The sequence below is a fragment of the Actinia tenebrosa genome, unplaced genomic scaffold, assembly GCF_029948245.1.
Source record: "Actinia tenebrosa isolate PJP-AT-01 unplaced genomic scaffold, QUT_ActTen_1.0 PGA_scaffold2__45_contigs__length_23673736, whole genome shotgun sequence".
Taxonomy (NCBI): domain Eukaryota; kingdom Metazoa; phylum Cnidaria; class Anthozoa; order Actiniaria; family Actiniidae; genus Actinia; species Actinia tenebrosa.
Genome location: NW_028292579.1, coordinates 26,727 through 50,262, shown reverse-complemented (window position 1 = coordinate 50,262; position 23,536 = coordinate 26,727). Strand labels below are relative to the sequence as shown.

The 23,536-nt window shown below is 35.8% G+C and overlaps 1 protein-coding gene and 1 long non-coding RNA gene across 3 annotated transcripts in view; one reads left to right on the top strand and one right to left on the bottom strand.

The window, feature by feature from the left end:
• The window catches only part of LOC116289290 (putative G protein-coupled receptor CG31760), a 40,956-nt gene that overhangs the window by 5,081 nt on the left and 12,339 nt on the right, over positions 1-23,536 (bottom strand). Inside the window, exons 1-9 of one of the 2 annotated variants that reach the window (XM_089033668.1) lie at positions 17,917-18,030; positions 14,601-14,661; positions 13,439-14,489; positions 4,924-5,089; positions 4,250-4,588; positions 3,652-3,720; positions 2,227-2,339; positions 1,219-1,433; positions 50-188 (exon numbers count right to left, since the gene is read on the bottom strand). In XM_089033668.1, coding sequence (XP_088889794.1) covers positions 50-188; positions 1,219-1,433; positions 2,227-2,339; positions 3,652-3,720; positions 4,250-4,588; positions 4,924-5,089; positions 13,439-14,253 — 1,856 coding nt within the window. In that variant the 5' untranslated portion in view covers positions 14,254-14,489; positions 14,601-14,661; positions 17,917-18,030. Of the gene's footprint in view, positions 1-49; positions 189-1,218; positions 1,434-2,226; positions 2,340-3,651; positions 3,721-4,249; positions 4,589-4,923; positions 5,090-13,438; positions 14,490-14,600; positions 14,662-17,916; positions 18,031-23,536 lie in introns of those variants that run through there. The other variant, XM_089033667.1, reaches the window with a different exon arrangement.
• LOC148908927 (uncharacterized) lies at positions 4,275-6,049 on the top strand. The gene is made up of 3 exons (XR_016120378.1): positions 4,275-4,365; positions 4,826-5,291; positions 5,554-6,049. It is a non-coding gene; the product is annotated as an uncharacterized LOC148908927 (long non-coding RNA).

Below are 23,536 nucleotides of genomic sequence, written 5' to 3'. Positions count from 1 at the left end.
TGCTTGTGCTTAGGCTTGCGTTGGCTTGAATCTCTTGTTGGTTGTTTACCTGAGTATTGCGAAGAAACAAATGACGAACATGGCGTTGTAGATGGCCCAACTGATGAAACGATTCTCACTGTAAGCTGACGGGGCTTTACGAACACGATAACACAACCACAGTGCGAATATCAACAGCAATATATTACCTGGATACATAGTGGGAAATAGAAGAATAGCATTTCATTACTTTAGAATAATTTTATTTGGCCATGAAGCTGTCTCATATCAGATCAAATATACAAGTCATTCCTTTGCGAATAAGGTCACATCAATAATGATGATGATGCATGATAGTGATGATGGTGATGATGAGAATGATGATGATGTTGATGATAATGAAAACGATGATGATGATGGTGATGATGATGATAGTGATGATGATGATGGTGATGATGATGATAGTGATGATGGTTACGACGATGATGATGATGATGACGATGATACATGATGATGACACATGATGATAATGATGATGCTGATGCTGATGATACATGATGATGCTGATGCTGATGATACAAGAAGATGATGATGATGATATCAATATTAATGTATCTTCTTTGACCCGTTTACACGAACGATCCTTGTAACGATTAATTTGATGTGCGAGTTTTGTAAGATTTTGGTCATAGTCAAGAATGGTAAAGGATTAATTCGTTTCATTCAAAACACCAAGACTACCTGGAGAAATGCCTCTTTAGAAGCACATGACAAAATTTAAAATATTTTCAAAGAACACTACAAAAATTGAACCTCTAATTGCTGCAAAGATATCCTGTGTAAACGGACCTTAAAGCGTTACCACCCAACAAAGACATGATACAATGTACTGAGAATGAAATGGGAACTTCACGCCCAACATGAATAGGTACATATACTTATTTCAATAAGCGTTGTCATTACCAAAGGCGATAGGCGATAGGTCATTCCGACATGGAAATGGTTTCGTTCAATACAGAGGACATTGAATCAGTCTCAACACTAAGGTCCATGTTCTTGACGAGAATAAGAAGCAGAAACACAAGTCATTCCAGCTATTCTTAGATCTTGGAATGACCTATCTCCTATCGCTTATCGCCTATTGTCTATCGCGTTTGGCGATGGCAACGTTTATTCATATATTGTAAATAACTTCTGGCTAAGAAAGAAATGGCCTAAAGATTTTTTTTCGTCCATTACCTAAGAGTACAGTGTAGTCGAACCAACTAGTTGAACATCGCACGTAAATCAGATCAGACACTGTGTTGGCAAATTTGATGTGCGATGAGTTAGTCACCGTCCATACTAACAGCAGTATGATGTAAATAACCAGGATGACGGCGAGGTGTCTGAGCAATATCATGTCTGTCACTTCTACTTTGTGTGCTGAACGAACGCGAAACGTTGTGGAGACTCTAGAAACAAGAAATTTGATAGTAAATAATTATTATATAGCAAGGTAATTCACGCGATTTCATTGGTCAATTTGTGGTCCATATCTTACGTTAAGGACTGCAACCCAATTATTGTGTTCACCTTAATAACAATAACAATGATAATGATAATAATAATAATAATAATAATAATAATAATAACCTTAATAATGATAATGATAATGTATGATAATGATAATATGATAATGTATGATAATGATAATATGATAATGTATGATAATGATAATGATAATGTATGATAATGATATGATAATGATAATGATAAAAATGATAATGATAATGATAATGGTAATGATGATGATGATGATGATGATAATGATAAAAATGATAATGATAATGGTAATGATAATGATAATGATAAAAATGATAATGATAATGATAATGGTAATGATGATGATGATGATAATGATGATGATGATGATAATGATAATGATGATGATGATAATGATAATGATAACGATAATGATAATGTATGATAATGATAATATGATAATGATAATGATAATGGTAATGATAATGATGATAATGATGATGATAATGATAAAAATGATAATGATAATGATAAAAATGATAATGATAATGATAGTGATAGTGATAATGATGATGATAATGATAATTTATGATAATGATAATGAGAATGAGAATGAGAATAATAATGAGGATGAGAATGAGAAGTTGACGCTGCGCGCCGACGACGCCCGATTAGTTATCGATTAGTAATTCGTTATCGACTGAGTATTGATTTTTGGCCTACCTCCAGGTCTTCAAGGCCAGGGATCCGTAGACCAGTGCGAATCCAAGATAGTGAAACCACTGGAATAAAATACAGTTCATGGCTGTAGGATGACCAGGGAACAGAAAGGCGAACTAGAAAAGCAAAATAGTAAAGCTTATAGTAATGATGTACTTAATCTCACTGTCCGTGCTTATACTGGTTCTTTATAACACGCTGGATATTCTTCAATGAACTCGGAAGTAATATAAAGCTGAAGTGTTGGTGCTTTTTCTTTATCACTCATTTTCACCATATTTTGACCTTCGATCTTCCTAGCTATTGGAGTACGACTTTTCTGGGCCGCTGGCCAGAATTATCTTTAGTTTGCTTACCGTACGGACTTTGCTTGAGAGTTGCTCATGAGACACATTAGACACAAGAATATGCCTTTTTGGATACTGCTAAATCAATCTTAGTTCTCATGAGAATGACACGTGGTCTAAAATGGGAAAACCTTATGCAGGATGGGTATGGACCAAATCCACTTGGACAAATTTTTTCCCATTTCGGACCACGTGTCATTATCTTGAGAATAATATTTTTTGTTGCAGTCGTATCCATATTCATGTGTTTTCTCATGTGCAACCGTTAAACAAAGAAACGATACTCAAAGGAATGACAGTGGTTTGTAGTGGGTAAACAGTGGATTAGGGGGTGTATTGCTGGGTTTCACTCAGCTTATAAACGTTTTTGATTCCCATTATCTGCTCCCAATGGTGGTCAAACACTGACCACCATGTGCTGTCAACCAGAAAGAATTATATTGCTAGGTTTCAATCAACTGATTAAAGTCCTTGCATCTCATTATCTGCTCCAAATGGTGATCAAACACTGACCACCATGTGCTGTCAACCAGAAAGAATTCTATTGAAAACTTGTAATTCAGCTGATGAACATTCCGCACGAGACAGGTAATGACGTCAAGTGAAAGCCAGCAATAGACACGTGACGTAAAAGCAGCTCAATTTGGAGGACAAGACAAATAATTTTAATCTCCTGAGAATTGAAAACCCATTGTTGTGTCTTCTTAATCGAGCAGCATTCCGACGTACTGCAAGGGTTCTATTAGTTATCGTATCTTAGTTTTATTACACGCAAGTAAAGTTGAAGGTGAGATTTCCCTCGAAAACTGTCAACAACAGCGCTGTACGCAAAGATAGTTCCTTTCACAGTTCCCTGCGCCATCTTGAACGGTAGCCGTGCCTTTGCATCGAAGCGAGCTTGCAATGATAGAGACCTTTTTTTAACACCTTGAACAATTATTCACGTCTCTATCATTCATTGCAAGGTCACCGTTCGTCTCGCTTCGATGCAAAGGCACGGCTACCTATCAAGATGGCGCAGGCAATATGTAAAAGGGACTATTGTACCCAGTGCTTTGACCGTATGGAATGTAATACTTACTGCAATGTACATAAAAATAGCACCAATAAGAATGATGATCAGGAACAGAGGACTCGACGACTGGAACACCTGAAGATAAGACACATAAAGTGAACTATATTAGACACGAAAGCCCCATCACCTTAAAACCTGCTCTGCTCACGCTGCTCTATTCTCATAAACTGTAAACGTGTCACTAGGTAATTATCATTATACTAATCTCTATTATGTCCATTTTCCACCTAGTTATTTTTTGTTTGTTTATTGTTACATCGTATAGCTGCTTATCTATTTTTTCAAGTTTTATAGTTTTTTTTCACTTTTCGTTTTCGAGGATCATGCGTTAATTAAAAGAGGTTAATTAAGTTACCCTCGTAAAATGAAGATTTAAATAAACTAATAAAAAAAATTAAATCACTGTAAAAAATCACTGTATAAATCGCGCGCGCACGCCATTTTACACGAGGACAATATTTGCGCAACAATCGTCGTTGTAAATCGTTTCGTTTAACAATACCTTCCAGCTGAGAGGTGACCGCGTAGCGCAAAGCATTAGTGGACAAAAATCTTAAAGAAATAAATTCTTTCCGCACGTAGTATCACACGAACGTGAGTTTACCTTGACGTCACGATTCAGTATCACAAGGACAACAAAGCCAAGCGCCATCAGCACAGCAACCCCATCAATGATCACAAGCAAGAACCTTGGTCCATGAAGGATCGAATACCGACAAGGTTTGTCATCAGTACATTCGGTACACCCTTCACTACACTTTATGCACTCGAAATTATCATCATAGTCGTTCTGTAAACCTTTGAGTTTCTTGTCGAATTCAGTCTCGATAATAGAGCCGTTGAACCTTTTCTCGGGGCCTGATGAAGGCGGGAAATAGTAGCCCTTGCGACAGGCGCACCAGTAGCTCCCGCGCTTGAATCCTTGGTTTGGGATTTTAACACACTGAAAAAACATCACAAAATATCAATACCCTGAAACAACCTCTGGGCTGATCTAAGTCAGGGCATTGCTAACTCACAGATTGAACCCTGAAACAACCTCTGGGCTGATCTAAGTCAGGGCATGCATGGCTAACTAACACAAGAAAACCCGTATAAAAGCCCGAAAAATCAAAGGATAAATTTCAAAATGGGACTATTTTCTCTGGAAAGTAAACTAAATCAGTTTTTTTGACGTTAGTACCCAGTCCCTTGTCAGTGGAAACGGCCAGTAATGGCGCACAAAAGTCCCGTATATACAGCGCAAACTAACTAATCTAGATGAACGTTAAATCTCACCTTGGTAGAAGCCTTACAACGATGCGTGCCAAGAAAATCCTTGAGTTTGACGTGTTCATTAAAATGAACGGTGTTGTTCGCAAACCCTTTGGCCGTGTCTGTGTCGTCTCGATCACATTGATCGATGTCTACGTCATTCAAAGCTACATCAATACTAACAACACCCCTGGAAAACAACAAATTGGTTTATCAAACACAAATACAAGTCAAATCACATGGGACTGTGGACATTTTCAAAAATTACCGGCGTTTGCATTGCTACGCGGCCACCCCAGACAAAAATCGCGACGTGCACTTTGCAATAGACTGCCGTCAATCAAACAAGTTGACGTCATTTACACATGTTTGGATCGGCCCGGATAGGCTCGGTGAGTGTGGCTCATAATACTTGCAAACAATCGACCGAAGTTTTGGCGCCTTTTTAATCACACACGCGATTATATTTGAAATAAGGTTTTTGTTTATCTTATCTTATCTTCAAGATTTTAAATGCTCGAGCAGCTGTACGAATCAGAACTTTGCCATAAGCAAATATTACAATGAAACTGCCTCAAGCTAGAGAATTCCTTTGTCATCTTAGAGCGAAATCGCTAATAGTTTCAAGTGATTTCATTAAATTTTATCGTGCAGGTTGTCACTCTGTTTGCTGAACAAGATGCCCGATCGAGACACCGGAAATCAAACCACAAGCAACTATAAACAATAAAAATGAAAGTACGGGGAAAACGTGATTAAAATCAATAGCTCTGACATTATATCCAAGGTGGGGACAATTAAAAAACGACAGTGATTTGAGTAGTATGGAAAGGGCACGTACCAGTGCTGTGACACTTAAATGGCTTCCGTGTTCAAGCATTGTGATTGGACAGTGCGACGGAAGCCAATTGTCTGTCATGGTATCGTGCATTCCCACGAGCAAGGAAAAATTGTCAAAGAAAGCTTGCTGATTGTCTACACGAGCAATGAAAATTGTCAAGAATCGTATAATTTGCTGTTACGATAAAATAAAGTTTTGGTGGACGTCAATCAAAGTGTTTCTATGACACAGAAGATAAACATAGAGTTATCAAGGCCACGTGCCTATGCCAAGGCGTTTACATGACATATATATATATATATGTAAAATTAAATAAACTTCATTAAATAAAGATCATTGAATTCTCATTGATGTGCTCATAAACGTGTGCGCATGCGTCTGGAATATTAACGCGCGTGTCATTTTAATAAATGCTGTTAAATTCTCGGACGAGAATGAAATTTTTGTATTGTCTTTCCTTAATATATATATGTGTGTGTATATTGTATTATGCATTGCATACTATTCTAAATGCCGCTCATTCAATATTGCTCGTAGATATGTCAGTCTTATTCGGTTTTTAATGTTTTTTATTAGTATTTAGTGTTCGTAAAACGTTTATTTTGGATGAACTTTATACGGGACTTTTGCCCTGTTGTTCTTTCCCTCAACTAGTGTTTTTCTTAATATATTTTTAAATAAGTACTTGTTGTAAAGCTAAAAAAAAAATTAAAATAGATAATAGTCTTCTCATAGTGTTAAGAGTGCTCTCTCGTGGCACACCGCATGAAATATCCCACGCATCACTTGTATTTTCTAGTACACACAACAACCTTTCGGCGAGTGTGTATACAAAGAAAATTGTGACAAGTGGCAAGTGTTATATTTAACCAATTTCCTCCACTTTTCCTTTGGTTTGTCATCTTATTTACCACGATTTTCTTCATCTAGCTGTCAAAATGTTGTGGATCACAACATATTTTGACGGGTAGGTGACGAAAGAAGTGATAAATAAGATGACAAAATAAAGGAAAACTGGAGGAAATTGTTTGTTTTTTTATCACAAAAAAAATAAAACTTTTACTACAAAAACTATTACCCCATTCACACCAAGGCTTAAACATGTTTTAAAGTGGTTTAACTAAACAGGTTTGGAAAACTATCTACGTACACTGCACAATATTTGGTGAAATAATGCATGTAAACTATCCTTTGTCTTGCTCTGATAATATTTTAGAAAGTTTCATTATATTGTAGGTTTCTAGTTTCTCAATTTTTTTCCTAATGAAAACATAGTTTAACTAAACACGTTTAGGTGTGAATGGGGTATATGTAATTTCAGGAACCCTGATGAAATCAAACGTCTTATCTTATTGTAAACAACCCCTGATTTAGATCAATCGAATCTCTTTGTACAACACGATCACCAGGACACCATACGTGACTATATTATTAGCACATCACAAGTACCTTCGCCGTCGGCTAAAAAGGCCTTATCGAAGTCTGCTATTCATTTCCTTTGCGAAGTGCTTTTAAAAATCTTTCGACAGGCAAGGTTATTAAAGAAGCCAAAAACAAGGAAAGATGTGAAATTGAAATTTGAAGAGGGAGTTTGAGAGTAAACTCTGCGGGATTCCAGAGAATGACCTTTGCAACTTGTTACACGTGGAACTGTTTTGTTTGCGTGCGCATCCAAATTTAAGGAACTTGCAGGGCCACGATGCCAGAACACGAGGTTTATGAGAATTATCATACATTTCTATTAGATTTTTCAATTAAAATTTATCAAATCGATTATGATCCTTTTTAAATATAAAACTGTCTTCTCAATTTTACTGAATTTGCGTTTTTCAGTTTTGTGGCCTGTCAAGTTGGATGCGCACGCAACCTTGAGAAAACGGTCCATATATTTGTATATATTTATAAGATGTTTGTTCTGATAGAATAGAATGGAATTGGTTGGAATGTAATGGCATAGAATGGAATAGAATGGAATAGAATGGAATAGAATGGAATGGAATAGAATGGAATAGAATGGAATAGAATAGAATGGAATGGAATAGAATGGAATAGAATAGAATGGAATAGAATAGAATGGAATAGAATAGAATGGAATAGAATGGAATGGAATGGAATAGAATGGAATAGAATGGAATGGAATAGAATGGAATAGAATGGAATGGAATAGAATAGAATGGAATAGAATGGAATGGAATAGAATGGAATAGAATGGAATAGAATAGAATGGAATAGAATGGAATGGAATATAATAGAATGGAATAGAATGGAATGGAATAGAATGGAATAGAATAGAATGGAATAGAATAGAATGGAATAGAATGGAATGGAATAGAATGGAATGGAATAGAATAGAATGGAATGGAATGGAATAGAATGGAATGGAATAGAAAGAATAGAATAGAATAGAATGGAATCGAATAGAATGGAATAGAAAGAATAGAATAGAATGGAATCGAACAGAATAGAATAGAATGGAATAGAATGGAATGGAATAGAATAGAACAGGATAGGATAGGGAGGGATGGGATGGGATGGGTTAGGAAGGGATGGGATGGGATGGGATAGGATAGGATGGGATGGGATGGGATGGGATGGGATAGGATAGGACAGAATAGGACAGAATAGGATAGAATAGAATAGAATAGAATAGAAGAAAATAGACGAGAAGAAAACAAAAGAGAAGCAAAGGAAAGGAAACGAATAAAGGAAAGAAACCTAGAAACGAAAAGCAAAGACAAGAGTTCTACACCACGTTTTTGGATCATGACACACTGCAGTCCAGAAAACGAAACTATAGCTTGAGAACAATAGACTTTGCACTCAAAAGTGAAAGTCACCGGCGGCAGACGACGGGCTGTGCTGAAACTACTTTCAGCAAAATAGCAAAACATCTCCAGTATATCAGCGTAGGTGACGCCACGCGCGGCGAAAAACTAGACTCAAATTATCGAACTATATATCAATATATTTCATTTAAACTAAAACTTGTTTAGTTAAACTGGGTTTTTTTCTAGCTTCAGAACTATTTTTTTCTAGCTATAGAACCAAACTATAGAGCTGTTAGCAATTCGAATGTAGCGTGTGACTTAATTGTTGTGAGAGAAGAAATTTTTTTTTTTTTTCTTAAAATCTACAGAATTACTGAGTACTTATAAACGTTTTTCCAAAATTCCACGGGCCAGTCTAGTTTGGATTCTTTGCTTTGCTAAAAATAACATTTGCTAAAGATAAAGTGGTGATTGTACGCTATGAATACGCGATGGTTTAAGACTTTGACCAGCAATTTTTAATGAAGAAATTCAAGTTTATCTAAAATGAGGTATCCATATATAATTCAGTTATCTTTTATCTTCGACAAATCAATACTTTCATAAAAATAAAAAAATATGGCAACGAAAATCCCACTTTAGACAATGCGCTAGTCACATTCGTCTATAATATTCAACTTTTAATGAAGTGACGTAAATAGATCGCGTTAGTTGCATAAAAATTACAGGTTTAGAACAACAAATAAAATCTTTGAGCGACTAATGGAGCCATTAACATGTACGCGACCTGAACTCCCGTTACTATGACTACATAGTGGTCGTTACGGCATGTAAAGTAGAGCATGGCGCTTACACAAAGGCAAGAGAAGAGAGATGCAAACAACAAAAGGTTAACAGTGAGCTCGATTTTTAAAAAGATAAACATCTCTGGATCAATATTAAAATTTAGAGTAAACTAAGCTTTGGAAGACGCGAGAGAAACAAAGAAAGGTCTGTTGTCATGGTGATGCAGCTGTGATGACGAAATAAGGTATTTAAAAATGCAACTGATATAGGAATATGAGGCGAAAAGGTAGGGAAGGTTTAAGACTTAAAATTTTAATTTCTTTTGAGAGTTGACGGTTAGAATATGTTAAAAATATCATTATTCGCTTCAACCTTTTGTTTGTCTTCTTTCTTACTTTACTTTCTCTGCTTTTTTCTTTCAATCGTTCGTTCGTTCATTCTTTCATTCATTCATTCATTTATTTTTTCATTCCATTTTAGCCAACTTGAACCAAAACAGTAAACTTACAGCCGAGATAAAAGCAAGGTCACCTCCCACAATGAATAATGCTCCTTCCTCACGGGCCGGATAAATCATGAAATTTCATTAAGACAAAACAACAAAAGTTTGATTACGTTGACACTAAATCAACTGCCTTTTGACTTACGAGCTCAAGCTGACGACAAAGCTGACACAAGTCAGGCCCGTAGGCTGGGGGGTGCGCCTAGAGGTTGTTTCAGGGTTCGATCAAGAAAATCTATCTTTTGAAGAAAACAGGATATAGTGGAAAAGTCCCAATCAACCAAACAACGAGCGAATGAATAATTTCATCTTTGAGTTCAATTTTAATCCAATTTTCATGTTAATAACGAGTAATTTGCACATAACAAACCACGTATGGTTATAGTATTAACATGACAGGTCAGTGGGAGAGGGATGTTTTACCGTAGATAGATGCAAACAAACCCTCATTCGAACTCAAAACACAGACAGGAGTATTCACCTGCTTGTCAGGAAGCATTACCAGACGCCAAGCCATGTATTTAGACTATTCTGCAAGGTATCATTTTGCATTTCAATATGACGATTCTATTCGTTTATTCCTTTTAAATCATTTCGCAGTGTCAATGCTAAAAAAAGTCGTCCTTAAGTCGTCCTTACGTCAGTAAGTTTTTTTATCTTTTCACGGTGTATAATTTACCTTTTTATCATAACTGTTTCATTAGAAACACCGACGCAGCTCACACTAGTTTTTAGCTAGTTATCTCGTCCTTAAAGATGTGATTTATGCGGTTTCTTCAAGCGAATTTTTTCCCGGAAAAAAATTCGCCTTGTTTTACGAAGGTGGAATTTAATAGCCAGTAGCTAAAAAATCTGAGGACCTCGTTCCATGATTGAATTGGAATTAAGGAGTTTATAAACGTTATCGGTCTGTGATTTGAAATGATAGACGACCTGTGACTAAACGGAATTTCTGCGCTTTAATATTTTCTGGCTCATATACATGCGGATAAAAACAATCAACATCGTTATTATCCCATTACGCCTAAGTAACATAAAGGGCTTAGGACAGTGTCTTCAAAATCATCAAAAACCTGGAACCAAGGCCGTAGCCACGAGTACGGTTGGTCCTGAGTTCAGAACCATTTTCCCTTCTCGTAAAAATATTTATTACACAATGTAAATAAAAAACCCCACCTTTTTAAAGACCGGAACACTGCTCAAGTGGTGGCTACGGAATTGTGAACGAAACAAAAAGTATGATCATAGATTACAACATTATTCAGCTCGGTTCTTCAGTTCAGTTTTCAGTCTTTCTTTTACAAACACCTACAGGTGAGAGCGAGGTCCTGTAAAAGGGTCTGAATAAACCATAATCTATTACGAGTAAATTTTGGAAATAATCCGTATCCCAATTGTAACAAATATATATCCTAAATAAATGACCAAAATAATCCGCAGATTTAAAATGCAAAACGATTCATATAATCTTTAAATTCATTGTTCAAGTAACCATATCCCTTTCCTAAAATCCCCAATATTCCATAATCTTTAATTAAATCCTAACTTTGACGCCTAGAAAAGATTACGTGCCAGTTGTGAAGGTCCCAGAAAGACCAATTTGAATTTAGAGAGTGGTTTTTGTGGAGGAAGGAAAATTAGAGGACCTCAGAGAAGATCCCTCGAAGCACAGTAGAGAACGAATAAACAACGCCTAGAAAAGATTACGTGCCAGTTGCGAAGGTCCCAGAAAAACTAATTTGAATTTTGAGAGTGGTTTTTGTGGAGGAAGGAAAGTTAGAGGACCTGGAGAAGATCCCTCGAAGCACAGTAGAGAACGAATAAACAACGCCTAGAAAAGATTACGTGCCAGTTGTGAAGGTCCCAGAAAGACCAATTTGAATTTAGAAAGTGATTTTGTGGAGGAAGGAAAGTTAGAGGACCTGGAGAAGATCCCTCGAAGCACAGTAGAGAACGAATAAACAACGCCTAGAAAAGATTACGTGCCAGTTGTGAAGGTCCCAGAAAGACCAATTTGAATTTAGAAAGTGGTTTTTGTGGAGGAAGGAAAATTAGAGAACCTCAGAGAAAATCCCTCGAAGCACAGTAGAGAACCAATAAACAACTCTACTTATATGAAGAGTGCAGGGATCAACCACTGCGGTAAAATGGAGGTATACTGGGAATTCATACCACTGGCAGTGAGCTTCTTTGTGATTGAATTTTTATCTAATTAAATTGCGCTTTTCGTTTCTTTTCAGCTTAATATTTCTCCAATTTACGACACATTTTCTATTTCCTATTTTGTTGTTTGTATTTTGATTTATTTAATCTAATTCCATCTGGTCTATTATCTCTGTCTTTACAAACAACATTCTATTCGCACTTTCATTTCCATTTTAATCTTAACTTTCAAATATTTCAATTCGTTCAACACCTATTTGTTTTCCCATTATTAAGCGCTCGTAATCATGTCAAAAAGCCGAAGCCCTCATCGACATAAACCATTAACCATTCAATCTTTTTCAATCATTTGTATATGTTATCAGAGCACCATTTTTATCGTCATGAATACACAGGATTATGAACCAGAAGCGTATTAAACCACGCTTGTAATTCAACCGCTTTTCGTATATCAGTTCAGCTTAATTTATTCGTTTGTATTGCGTTTCGAGTTTTCACTGCTGACAAAAAGATAGAGGCTGGAGCTATCAAAATATATGAACGACTTTTAATCAATTTAGAAAACTTAAAATCTAAACTTATGAACTCTCGGTCACAGCTGGAGACGACCGAAGCGAGACAAACTGAAATACACTGTTAAACAATGCCATAAAATGAAACAATCTGTAAAAAATAATAAAATGAATTCGAAAATTCCAGTTTTACTTTTCAATTGCTCTCGAATGATTAATGATTTCAAATGAAGTTAAATAGTACAAAAAAAATTTACATGAAAACCATTTCAGTGCAAGTGGAAGCCGTTTCAATGTCACATTCTAGGAGAAAGCCACTTCAGTGTTCCCAGTTTTAATAGTAAAGATTGCTTGGGCAGCTTATCTTAGAAAAGACTTCAGTTGAGACCACAAAATGGTATGCGGCGAAGAATAAATTACTTCAAAGACAAAACAACGTTTGTGTTGTACAAGTGCAGGAAATTCTTTTCCATAGCAAGTTAGCAAAACAAATTAAAATGTAAAACGAAAAACACTTACGGTAACTCCACAATTATTTTGAGTTTTGTTTAGATCTCTATGCTGAAGTGAAAGACTATCTTAAATACATCTCTCGTATAATTGCTACCTCCTTGGCTAAAACTGAATAGTGTTCTTGAAATACTGCATAATTTATCAATGTGGTGAAGACAGAAGTCTTAGACTTGCAATTTCTTGTAAAGATGTCCAAACTTAATTGTTTTTTGAACAGCACGAAAAAAAAAAAAAAAAAAAAATTCCGAAAATCAGGATGTTTACTTCAATTCCCCTTTGAAAGAAAATTACGAGCGACAGCGATATGATGATATTTCTAATTTTCTCACAATCCTTATGGAAAATCTGTTATAAGGATTAGTGCCCACCGCGTGACCTGACGCCAGCCAAGCCGAACGGTTCCCAATCACTGACGATATCTAAAAAATTTAACATTTATAACGTTTGTACTTACAGAAAATTATTTGTTTCGTTGAAAAACGGAGCCAGATAGGTCACCATCCAGCTCTTCCCGCCAAAACAGTCAAAATACGGCCGCGTCCAGAAACCCTGTTCCATGTGTTGAAGCACGGGCAACGTGAGGTTCACCATACTATTAGCTGCAGTAGCGTTGAACCGTGTCGTCTGATACTCGGTCATAAAGAGCTTTTTAACCTGCATATTTTTAGCTTTTACTCTGGGCTCTCTCCACCATATCGTATCGTTGTCCGTCAGGTAGTCGTGTCCTACAGAAATATCCATTATATGTATGTGACCATTTAGCTTTTTATCTCTGTAAGCGTAGGGGCAAAATCTTTCGTAGTCCTTGTAATGATTTCTCTCAAAACAAATAACAGACCCGTAGACTGATTTTGAAAACAGTACATTTGAACGCACAACCGTGTACAAGAAAGTGTCGCTTTGCACGATTGATTTAGTATTTCTCCACAAGGATGTCAACAAGTTTGCTACCTCGAGTACTAGAGAAGCTTCGTGTTCCCATCCACTGATATCGAACTTAATTCCAAGCACGATTGAATCATTCGCTTTGCACTCGGAATATTCATCCATTTGTTTCTGGATCCTCTGCACACGCTGTAATGCTTCTATCAAGCTCTTGAAGTTATTCTCTTGCAAGTTTTTGCGAACTCGCTTGCTTCGTGGAGAAATATTCGATAAAGTTGGTTTTATACTGCTGTTGGATCCCATGGCCGCTGGCCCGTCCATCCTATTGGCCTCGACAGACGACACTGCTTGAAGTAGAGCGAATATAACCAAATTAATAATCATTTTTTCTGGTAGATTATGACCTGAGGTCCTTCTATCTTCCCTCAATGACGATGTAATGTCCTTCGTGCCTTATCCCATGTTTATGAGTGACTCTTTCACAGGAAAGTGAAGGTAATGTTTTTCCTTTTCGACTTGTAAATATATTCACGTGTTGATGTCACACCGTCTTAAACCGGAAGAGCACTGAAGGTTCTGTGTCATGTGCAAATCGCTTTAGGCTGTCATCAAGACACAACCTATACCAACAAACTGTCGTTAACTAAACTCCTATATTCCTGTACATGCATTTGTAATAAAAAATATACAATACACAAGCAAAAGATTTTGACATATTGTCATTTACAAACCAAATCTTGGTCTTCAAATGAATAGTTCCTGAACTGGCTCACCACTGTGGACTCTGATTGGCTGAAAGAACAATATACATATATATTAGGACCAGTTTGTTTTCGCATTTCAGAAATCAGAATACTTTCATTTCTGGAACACTGTGTTGTTTCGAACAGAGATAACATGATTAGGGGAATATGCTGAATCAGTGTAGTGATTAAAAGTAACGACATCTTTTATCATGTCGCAGTAATTATCCCCGAGGCCAAATGTCGTAAAATACTCCAAAACGCTTCAAATACAAAGTTAGCTGCAAAAAACGCAAGCCAAATTCAAGATCTATTTTTGTCCCATGGAATGATTACCATTGAATATACTTATTTTAAAAGTACTTTTTATAAAACGTCTGTTTAAACTTCACAAGGGGTTTCATCCTCGGCCCTGAGTGTAAATTTTCCTAGCAACATTAATATACAGAACTTAAATCCAATCAATTTTTAAAAGCTATTATTTTAATTGCCAGTGATAATCCTTTGAAATTTGTTTCGACAGGCTGTATATACTTGACGATATCGTCGATGAATGAAATAATTTAACCTGCTCGTAAAAACAATCGTTAATAAATCTATTTGCCTAGTTTAGGAATCGCAAGCCAACTAGACTCCAGCCTTATCAAAAGCAGCTTCAGTCTTTCCAAAGCCGGTCACCCATGGTGACAGACAAAGCATAAGGAAAGAAATTCTGAAAAGCTTTTGAGTAAAACTAATTTTAGCTGCATGAAATTATTCTATATTTAGAGAGTTTTAGATTGACTTTTTTTCTCCCCGCAAACGACAAACGTGACCACGTTTTCATCGCTTTCCTGTACTTTACTTTATCTTTTACAAACCTTTTCACCAAAGACAAATATTCTTTTGTTTTTCTACTACTTGGACTTTTTTGCGATTCTTTTTAAGCTATTTAAAATAATTTTTAAATGGTCAACTGAAGTTTCACGTTTGCCGTGAACGTAAATCTAAAACTCGCGCGCGCACGTCTCAGTACTGTGATATAAACACGCTGGAACTGAGCTGTAGAGCAAAAGAGAAGCAAGCTTTGTTTCTCTTGCCTTTTGAGAGTACAGAGACATCAGCAAGCTTCTTATATTGCTTTTACGAAATATTTTTGGGCGATTTCGGGCGAGAGTGTTTCTGACCGTCTTTTGAAAAAACACGGTAGCTCGGTAGCAAATCAGCGCGTGCGTTATATTTGAATTAAACAAGTGAATTTAATAAATAACAGAGAGAGAGTTTTTCTTTTCTTTCTTTTTTTTTTTTTTTCCCTTAAATGTTATTTATCTCTGAAGCTGTAAAAATCAGCAAACGAGCGTGCTTTAGATGAATCATATCTAACAGCAGAAGGCATAAATTGTGACCAATGAGCTCGCCGGATTTATTATATTCACTTGTGTAAAAAATGAATCTCCCTTATTCACGTGGTGCGAATATACCATAATTAACGTCGCATAATAGTATGGCTCTTTTTCAATTAAAACTAAAGTATATTTTTTTGGGACATTCAGTGGGACCTGGTCGAAATTCAGAGGTTAGAGGTGAGCTGATGGTCGATAATGACAAGTTGGATGGTCGAATTTCGAAGGTTGGATAAATGGTTAAGTTAAAACTTAGATTCTTAGATTGACCAACCAGTACGGTCGAAGGTCGAATACCTAGAGTCGAATAACTGGTTGGTCGCTGGTAAACTAATAAAAGTTGGGTGGTCAGATCATAGTGAACAGCTGTTCAAGCAAAACCACACAAAGAAATCACTTCCTTATTAGCATACGAAAATATAGTCAAAACTGAACGAATAATGTGAAAGTAAATTCCAAAAACATATTTTCATCTCAAGTTTACGTATTCCCTTACAATATTTTGTATTTGTTTGACCCCAAAATATGTATTATCAAAATTGTTTTCTAATATTTCTTTTGATCGTTAAATATTTCTGCGTTAAAAGGATGTTTTATAAAATAATTAAGTTCTTTTGCGTGCTTTGATTGGTCGAAATACCATTTAGCGCGCTTCTTGAATTTAAACTTTCACTGAAAGAAAAAGTTTCTAAAGCGAGTTCTTACTCGTCTAAAAGGTACGTATTTTAGATAAGGGTGTCTAAAACCTTCACGTCATTTCTATTTCCGCGCGCTCTGTCTTTTCGCACTTTCATACGAAAATTAAAACTTGTGCGCTTATTATTTTATATAAGAGATATAAAACAGTTTTCCGCTTTAAAAAGCTATTTTAGATAAGATGACCTCAAAAGTTCGCGTCATTTCTATTTCCGCGCGCTTTACTCTCGCACTTTCATACGAAAAACAAAACTTCTGCGCTTATTGTTTCGTTTAAAAGACAAAAAAACTGTTTTCCGCTTTAGATACCCTGATCTAAATACTTGAGATGCACTTAGGATTAGACTGACTGAGTGGTTTCCTACGAATCTCAAGTATCTAAATTAATCGATAAACTGCTTTTTTAGATTTCTTAGATAAAAAACCCAGGGCTCATCCCTAAAGAGGAACACGAAGCACGTCGCGGCTAAAAATAATCTTTTCATCAACGGGATATCTGTATATTACAAATACAAGAACGCTTCCTCAACCAAGAATCTTTTTTTTTTTACTAGAGATCCAAGCTTTTGGACTCTTTAGTCTATCCTCAGCGAAAAATGAGATGAGGTATCTATTTTTTGTCATCCTACTCATAATTTTTTACAACCGAGCTTTTTTAAATCATTTTTTCCATCACCATCATCATCATCACCATCTTCATTATCATTTATCACCATTATCATTACCATCATCTTCTTAATCTTCAACTTCATCATCATCATCATTACCATCATCTTCTTCATCTTCAACTTCATCATCATCGTCATCATCGTCATCATCGTCATCATCATCATCTTCATGTCTATTTTATGTCATCCTACTCATAATCTATCATACCGAGATTTTTTCTAAGTTGCTAGGGCCTGATCATGCAAACATTCTACCTTAAACACGCCGATTACTTTAAAAAAGCGTGCAACACACGTAGCGAGTTGTAGGTAAAATGTGGTAGGCGTGTGGATCTGACCTAAGTCATGTCGGAAGTATGACATGAGCAGGTTGCATGCGATGGTTGGAGGCGAAAATCGTACCGTCTAATTCGGCCTTTATACTCCGCCCCATCATATGGCTCTTTGAAGTGTTTCCATGCAAGTTGACGAAATCATTCTCACATTGTAAATTTTTTGAAACAACCGAAAAATTGTTTTAAAGAATTGTAAAGCTAGACTTATAGTGAATAGAATTACCTTATTCCATGAAATGTTCGTGACATCTATATCGTCCAAGTGATACCATCTTTTCAAGTGATGTCATCTTTTTAAGTGATGTCATCTTTTAAGTGATGTCATCTTTTTAAGTGATGTCATCTTTTCAAGTGATGTCATCTTTTCAAGTGATGTCATCTTTTCAAGTGATGTCATCTTTCCAAGTGATGTCATCTTTCCAAGTGATGTCATCTTTCCAAGTAATGTCATCTTACCAAGTGATGTCATCTTTCCAAGTGATGTCATCTTTCCAAGTGATGTCATCTTTCCAAGTGATGTCATCTTTCCAAGTGATGTCAATTTTCCAAGTGATGTTATCTTTCCAAGTGATGTCACCTTTCCAAGTGATGTCATCTTACCAAGTGATGTCATCTTTCCAAGTGATGTCATCTTACCAAGTGATGTCATCTTTCCAAGTGATGTCACCTTTCCAACTGATGTCATCTTTCCAAGTGATGACATCTTACCAAGTGATGTCATCTTTCCAAGTGATGTCACCTTTAAAATTGATGTCATCTTTCCAAGTGATGTTATCTTTCCAAGTGATGTCAACTTTCCAAGTGATGTCATCTTACCAAGAGATGTCATCTTTCCAAGTGATGTCATCTTTCCAAGTGATGTCATCTTACCAAGTAATGTCATCTTTCCAAGTAATGTCATCTTTCCAAGTGATGTCAATTTTCCAAGTGATGTCATCTTTTCAAGTGATGTGATCTTTTCAAGTGATGTCATCTTTCCAAGTGATGTCACCTTTCCAAGTGATGTCATCTTTCCAAGTGATGTCATCTTTCCAAGTGATGTCACCTTTCCAAGTGATGTCATCTTTCCAAGTGATGTCATCTTTCCAAGTGATGTCATCTTTTCAAGTGATGTCATCTTTCCAAGTGATGTCATCTTTCCCAGTGATGTCATCTTTCCCAGTGATGTCATCTTTCCAAGTGATGTCAATTTTCCAAGTGATGTCATCTTTCCAAGTGATGTCACCTTTGCAAGTGATGTAACCTTTCCAAGTGATGTCATCTTTCCAAGTGATGTCAACTTTCCAAGTGATGTCACCTTTCCAACTGATGTCACCTTTCCAACTGATGTCATCTTTCCAACTGATGTCATCTTTCCAAGTGATGTCAACTTTCCAAGTGATGTCACCTTTATAAGTGATGTCATCTTTCCAAGTGATGTCAACTTTCCAAGTGATGTCATCTTTCCAAGTGATGTCATCTTTCCAAGTGATGTCATCTTTTAACGTGATACCATCTTTCTAAGTGATGTCATCTTTCCAAGTGATATCATCTTTCCCAGTGATATCATCTTTCCAAGTGATGTCATCTTTCCAAGTAATGTCATCTTTTCAAGTGATGTCATCTTTCCAAGTGATGTCATCTTTCCAAGTGATGTCAATTTTCCAAGTGATGTCATCTTTCCAAGTGATGTCACCTTTCCAAGTGATGTCATCTTTCCAAGTGATGTCACCTTTCCAAGTGATGTCACCTTTAAAATTGATGTCATCTTTCCAAGTAATGTCATCTTTTCAAGTGATGTCATCTTTCCAAGTGATGTCATCTTTCCAAGTGATGTCATCTTTCCAAGTGATGTCATCTTTCCCAGTAATGTCATCTTTCCAAGTGATGTCAATTTTCCAAGTGATGTCATCTTTCCAAGTGATGTCACCTTTCCAAGTGATGTCATCTTTCCAAGTGATGTCATCTTTCCAAGTGATGTCAACTTTCCAAGTGATGTCACCTTTCCAAGTGATGTCATCTTTCCAAGTGATGTCATCTTTCCAAGTGATGCCAACTTTCCAAGTGATGTCAACTTTCCAAGTGATGTCACCTTTATAAGTGATGTCATCTTTCCAAGTGATGCAAACTTTCCAAGTGATGTCATCTTTCCAAGTGATGTCATCTTTTAACGTGATACCATCTTTCTAAGTGATGTCATCTTTCCAAGTAATGTCATCCTTCCAAGTGATGTCATCTTTCCAAGTAATGTCATCTTTTCAAGTGATGTCATCTTTCCAAGTGATGTCACCTTTCCAAGTGATGTCACCTTTCCAAGTGATGTCATCTTTCCAAGTGATGTCATCTTTTCAAGTGATGTCATCTTTCCAAGTGATGTCAACTTTCCAAGTGATGTTACCTTTCCAACTGATGTCATCTTTCCAAGTGATGCCAACTTTCCAAGTGATGTCAACTTTCCAAGTGATGTCACCTTCATAAGTGATGTCATCTTTCCAAGTGATGCCAACTTTCCAAGTGATGTCATCTTTCCAAGTGATGTCATCTTTTAACGTGATACCATCTTTCTAAGTGATGTCATCTTTCCAAGTGATATCATCTTTTCAAGTGATGTCATCTTTCCCAGTGATATCATCTTTCTAAGTGATGTCATCTTTCCAAGTGATATCATCTTTTCAAGTGATGTCATCTTTCCAAGTGATGCCATTTTTCCAAGTGATCTTGAAACAGGAAAAACAAAGAGGACTCGGGTTTTACATCGTAGTGAGGGTGAAATAGAGACTGGATGCTACTCCAGCAAGCAAACACACGAAATATTAAAAAAAAAAAAAACCAAGAAAATGTCTCTTATTTAGTGAAGTCATTGGGTTATAAAATAAATTAACCAACTGATGCAAAATGTGCAGCTCCTGAATCAACAGTTATTCATTCTTGATTAATCAATTATCTTAATAATTTATATATTTTATACTATAAATTTGTAATATATCTAAATTTTATTAACATATATATTTATATTTTATATTTTACTTTATATTTTATGTGAGGTAGTATGCACGCACTAAACCCGTGAATGATATTAAGTACTAATTAGTAGTAATTCATACAGAATCCTTTGTTTCCTATTGTTTGATTATCACTATTTAGTACTAAAAATTTGTATTTGTTTAACGGATTTAGTACGAGCACTCTATATTATTTTATGTTTTTTTTCTTCGTTTTTTTTGTTTTTTTGTTTTTTTTGTTTTTTTTTTGTTTTTATTTTGTTTTTTTCTTTTCATTTGGTGTCCCCAATTAGTTTTAGAAACTAAAATAAAATTATTATATATGGGCTGATAATGTCTTGGGAGAGAAATGGTCCTCTAAATCCTCAGACATTATCATCCTCAAACATTATCATCCGATATCCCGGCCCCCATAAGATGCTAGAAGGGGTTTATTTCAGTACTAAATATTGCTACTTGTGTGTTTTTGCACGGCCGTGCGCGGCTATGACGTCACTTTTCCAATCAAGCTCTACTTGCAGGATGCCATGCAATATTAATAATTTTCGTATGCTCTACGTCATATTTTCTATTAACATCACCGGCTATTCTAGCAACGCTATCACATTTGCTCCTTGTCGCCTTATATTGCAATTTCCTATGTTCCTTTGTACAGTTGTGCCTCAACGACGTCATATTTCATCGTCTGATTATAACACTTGGTTGCCATTATTAGTTCATTTGTAAAGTTATCTATATTAATAACGTTTTATTTAATACTAAATGCTCTCAAACGTCCTAAATAAGATATAAAACTCTCTTCAAAATAAGAATTTTTTTTTCGAGTGGCTATCCATATTTGGTAAACTTACCATATTTAGAAATTTACCGTCAAAATTTTAATTTTTTAAAACGTCGAACATGTGATTCAAAACTTGAAGATATTATGCATTTAATGTCGCGAGGGAAATAGTTAGTTTTGTTTTCCCGAGAGTCTCGATGTTTCACGAGGCAATTGAGAAATATTGAGAAGTCAGTTAACGAAATAAGAACTTTATTTAGCGAGCCAAATGCATGAAAACTGACCATGATTTTACAAATACAACTCACATACGGTCTTGTATTTCGCTACCAAAAAGCGAGGAGAGTAGCAATAGCATTATTAGTCGCTTTTTTCGTATTTTCCGAATCCTTTTTCTCAATGAAAGTCTGTAATTTCTCTGTATGAACACTGGAAAATCTCTATTGTTTCGCTTCGAGCTCCATTTGTACTGAAAATTCAAGCAACATATCTGCTCCCGCTCTGTTGTTTTTGATTGGTGCAAAATATCACGCCATCAGCGATTTTCACGTTCTGATCACGCGCACTTGTTTATTTTCACGATTATTGTCACGTGCAACTTATTTCCCGGTCGAGATACATTTAGATTTAGCTACGTGGTCATCTTTCAACCAATGAGAGTGTTCGTTATATCGGAAAATTTCGTAGCTATATAACAATGTAAAGATATCTTGAATTTAGCTTAGAAGCCTGGCATTTGACAAAGGAAGCCCAAAAAGTTTTAAAACGTACACAGGTATCCCGCACGAACAAAATTAAAAAATATATTGTGGGACAAAATCGTTTCAACTAAGAAATTTCAGTCTTTTGCCAGCAATATTGACATCATTGTTGCGTAAAAGATACTAATGACTCGGATTTAGCTCTAATTTTTTAAAACCTTTATCGACCTTTCTCACGTAAGTAGTCATAACAAAATTCTTTATGCTATTGGTTTCATTATGTTTATTGATATGTTTGAAGGTCGATGCCCAGCCATCGGAACCAAGATCGAGGTGGGGGTATTTGCCTTAGGGCTGTTACGCATAAAGTTGGTCGAACGGTAAATAGGTAATTAGTAACAGATAAAAGGTCCTTTGCTCTTTTGGACCTTACTTTCACTCTCAATATTCAACCATTGTTGATAAAAAGATCGACCGAATTGTGGTTTTCTGCCTGAGTGGAGTCAATTAGCAAATTCATTACTTATCAAATGCGCTATTTTCCATGAACTTTAAAAAGTAGAATATTATAATATAGAGAATAAGAGAAAAATATCAAATGCCTTTAGATTATTATTATCTCAGCCGAATCCTCTGGGACAGTTGCTCAAGAGAAAATTACATGGAAAATACTTTATTTACCAATACGGCTGCCATCTTGATTATTGTATTGTTCTAAGTAAGAGATCATGAGATGCCGACGGCGCAACGACTGTTAAATTAAGACTGAATGATATTATAGGCAATCATAAGAGGTCTGAAATGGAAAGTATTATGCCCACATACCTCAATCGTATATACAATGGATATATATGTTTTGTGGGCGCGGGGTTTTTGTGTTTCTGTGTATATATGTTATATTATACTTAATTTTCTCTTTTCTTATATTTTTACTTTAAGATTCTCAATCGCAGATTTTAGTATAGATTTTTTTTAGATTTTTATAGATTTTATATTTCTAATCACCGGTTCATACCAGCTGTTCTATCGTGTCCAGCTGATCGGTTTTTTAAATCAGATTAAATCAAGATATTATTATTAATATTATTGTTATCATTATTATTATTATTATTATTAATAGACCCTTTTCGAGTTCCAAATTACCGCTGTGTTTCTTGATTACAGACTCATTTACTCAGGTTAGCCTCGAATCAGTATCTGAATATTTAAAAATACCAACGGTAAAGTAAAGAATGCACAACTTCAACAATACGAACACTTTGATATTCCACGGACCTGCACATGAACACATGAATATTCTACACAAAGTCAGGCAACAGAGAACTCGTAACTGGAATATTAATACTATTGGTTCAAGTAACTTCAGTCTCCCATCTTCGT